At 39.2% G+C, this 3,108-nt stretch overlaps 1 protein-coding gene across 1 annotated transcript in view; it reads left to right on the forward strand.

The window, feature by feature from the left end:
- Positions 1 to 433: 433 nt before the first annotated feature.
- Positions 434 to 3,108, forward strand: part of LOC104598360 (uncharacterized) — a 37,797-nt gene continuing 35,122 nt past the window's right edge. The window contains exon 1 of the mRNA XM_010260392.3: positions 434 to 2,978. Coding sequence (XP_010258694.1) covers positions 807 to 2,696 — 1,890 coding nt within the window. The 5' untranslated portion in view covers positions 434 to 806 and the 3' untranslated portion in view covers positions 2,697 to 2,978. The remainder of the gene's footprint in view (positions 2,979 to 3,108) is intronic.

Raw genomic sequence — 3,108 nt, forward strand, 5'->3', positions numbered from 1 at the left:
AGTTTAGATCCAAATAGAGATTTGGATCAAGGAACTCCTAATGATTAGGGATAGCTGATCTTTATCTGTAGATAAGATAATGGATTATCTTTATCATTTAAAGAGTCAAGGTCCAAATAAAGATTTGGATCAGGAGATTCCTAATCAGATTACAGAAGACAACTCAGTTAGAATGATCTTGCTTTCAGTTCTTTTTCTTCCTGCTCTTGCCGCCCTACCCCGTTCGATTTCCGATTCTTGGATCTGATCAAGATTTGATCTTGATATTGTTTATTGCTAGAAGAAACAATTTTGAAGCTATGCTCACTACCTTATTTGATTCTTGCTGAAGAATCATATGTTCTTAGTGAAAAATTACCTGTTGATCCTGCCTCATTCTATGCTCACTACCCTTATATGCTTTATTTCATGGGAAGATATTCCAATGCAAGACTGATGGAGACTGTTCGAAGGGTGTGAGCATGGACATGCCCTTACTGAAGCCGAATTCGTTTTTTCCAAACAGCCAAAGTGATATCTTTTTCGAGAATTTCTATTTCCCCATCATTTCCAAAACCATTCAATTTAGTTAACTCAGCTATTTGGGTCGGTCCAGCCTTTTTCCTTCCCTTTCTAAAGTGTTAGGGGTTCTTTTTCCTTTGTTGCTCCTCGTTTTCGTTTTGAAATTTGAGGGAAGAAAAAAACAGTAAATTTGAGAAGCTGAGGAAGCGCGGATTTTGCTTAATTTTAGCTCCAATTAATCAAAGGGAGTTGATGGGTACTTGCGTGTCAGTTCAGTTGGTCAGCCTCGTTAGAAAACCTAACTTATGGGCGTTGCTCGCATCCTACTGTTCCAAAATCGAGCTCTTCTTCGACAAGAATCGATCTTTAGAGTACACTTTAGTGCTTCTGCAGCATCTTTGGATGAACATCCGTCCGCTTGCGCCCTAGCTGATGAAAATGATGTCGTTCCCAGCGAGAGTTCTTACCACAGTAGAGAGTGTAAACTATTTCCATTGATAGTCCGAGTATTCCATTCTTTGAGTTGGAGAATTGCCAGAAAAATAACGTTCTCAGAAGCTGTCGAAAGGTATGGATTTTATTGTTCTATTCATGCTTTTGGGTTCATGGTCCATATCTTCTCATCAGCAGGCATGGGAAGGGAGGTATCCTGTTTATTGGGAGAGATTGTGCGCTACTACAGGGAAGCAGACTATGATACATTTGAATTGCTCCCCTCATTGCTGCATTTGTCTGGGGCAGAAAGATCAGTGTTCACATTCGAAGTCCTTATGCACGTTTTCTTGAAGTGTTCAATGCTCGAGAATGCAATCGATGTGTTTGTGAAAGCCAAGGGCATTGGACTTGAACCAAATGTTTTGTCCTGCAATTTGTTGCTCAGGTATCTGGCCGAGGGGAACCGAAAAGAATTGCTTACCTATCTGTTTGATGAAATGAAGAACTCTGGGCCGTTTCCTAATGTCTATACTTATACCATTTTGATGAACTTTTACTGCAAAGGAGGTCTTGGGCAGGCTGAGGCAGACATCAAGCGAGCTACGGCAATACTAGAAGAAATGGGCAGGTGTGGTGTATGCCCAACAGATGTGACATATAGTACGTATATTCATGGGCTTTGCAGATTAGGAGATGCAGAAATGGCACTGAACTTTCTTCGTGACTTGAGACGTAGAAACCAGCCTCTTGGTTGTAACTGTTACAACGCTGTTCTATATGGTTTTTGTAATAAAGGTGAGCTACACACGGCTATGTGGATTTTTGAAGAAATGAAGAGATATGGAGTATCACCGGATGTTTACAGCTACAGCATTCTGATCGATGGGAGCTGCAAGAAGGGGGATATTCCGAAAGGCCTGAGTTTACTGGAGGAAATGGTGATCAGTAACTTAAGGCCTTCAATGCATGACTATAACTCAATTTTGAATGGTCTATGTGAAGGTGGATACATGGAAATTGCACTGGATGTGTTCTATAAACTTGAATCTGCTGGTTATATGCCGGATCAGGTTTCTTACAATATCTTAATCAATGGATTTTGTAAGTGTGGAGAATTAGATTGTGCCAATAGATTTTTGGATGAAATGATCAGAAATAAATTTTCTCCTGATGTTATCAATTATACCACATTGATCCATGGTTACTGCAAGAGGGGACGCTTGGAGAAAGCCTTGAAACTTTTTAGATTCATGCTGGAGGGAGGTATATTACCGGACATTGTGACTTGCACCATTATTGTTGAGGGATACTGCAAGGAAGGGCGTATGAATGAAGCATTTTTACTTATGAATGAAATGAAAGACCTAGGTATTACTCCCAACTTGTTTACCTATAATGCAATAATTAACAGGCTTTGCAAGGAAAGGAAATCAGAGAGTGCTTGGGAACTATTCCTTTTGATGCTGAAGAGTGGTCATTTTCCTGATGTTGTTATCTATAATACTCTTATTGATGGGTTTGTCAACCAGTCAAATTTAAATAAGGCCTTCAAGTTGTATGCAAGGATGTCAAAAGATGGAGTGACACCCAACAATATTACATATACGAACCTGATCAAAGGATTGTGTAGTTGTGGCAGATTTCATGAAGCCTTGAATTTGTTCAAGAAAATGATTGCAAAGGGTTTGATGCCGGATGAAATTTCTTACAAAAAAGTTATTGCTGGCTTTTGTAAAATTAGAGATAGGAAGATAGCTTGAAAACTGTTCTCTGAAATTAAACAAAGAGGCTTTTCACCAGATGTTGTCGCTTATTCCTGTCTGGTTGATGGGTATTTGCACATTGAATCAGTTGGACAGTGAGCTCCTTCTGGATAAAGGTTGAAGGTGTTCAATGAAATGAAGGAGAGGGGCATCTTCAGATGGTAATACCTATCTGAGACTAGGATTTGGTAATGTCCATGATGATGGTTAGGGGCCCAAAGAAATGATTGCCGTTAACCAGATAATATTATTCAGAGTATGAGACCAAATTTATACTTGGTAAGAACCTGGCATCCCCATCCCATAAAATTTGATAATATATCTTGGTTTTTTTTGATTGTTAATGTGATAATATGGCATTGTTTCATAATAAAGGTGATTATTATATCATCGACTTTCTCTCTTGCAG

Source organism: Nelumbo nucifera, chromosome 7, assembly GCF_055504915.1.
Source record: "Nelumbo nucifera cultivar China Antique chromosome 7, China Antique-T2T, whole genome shotgun sequence".
NCBI lineage: Eukaryota > Viridiplantae > Streptophyta > Magnoliopsida > Proteales > Nelumbonaceae > Nelumbo > Nelumbo nucifera.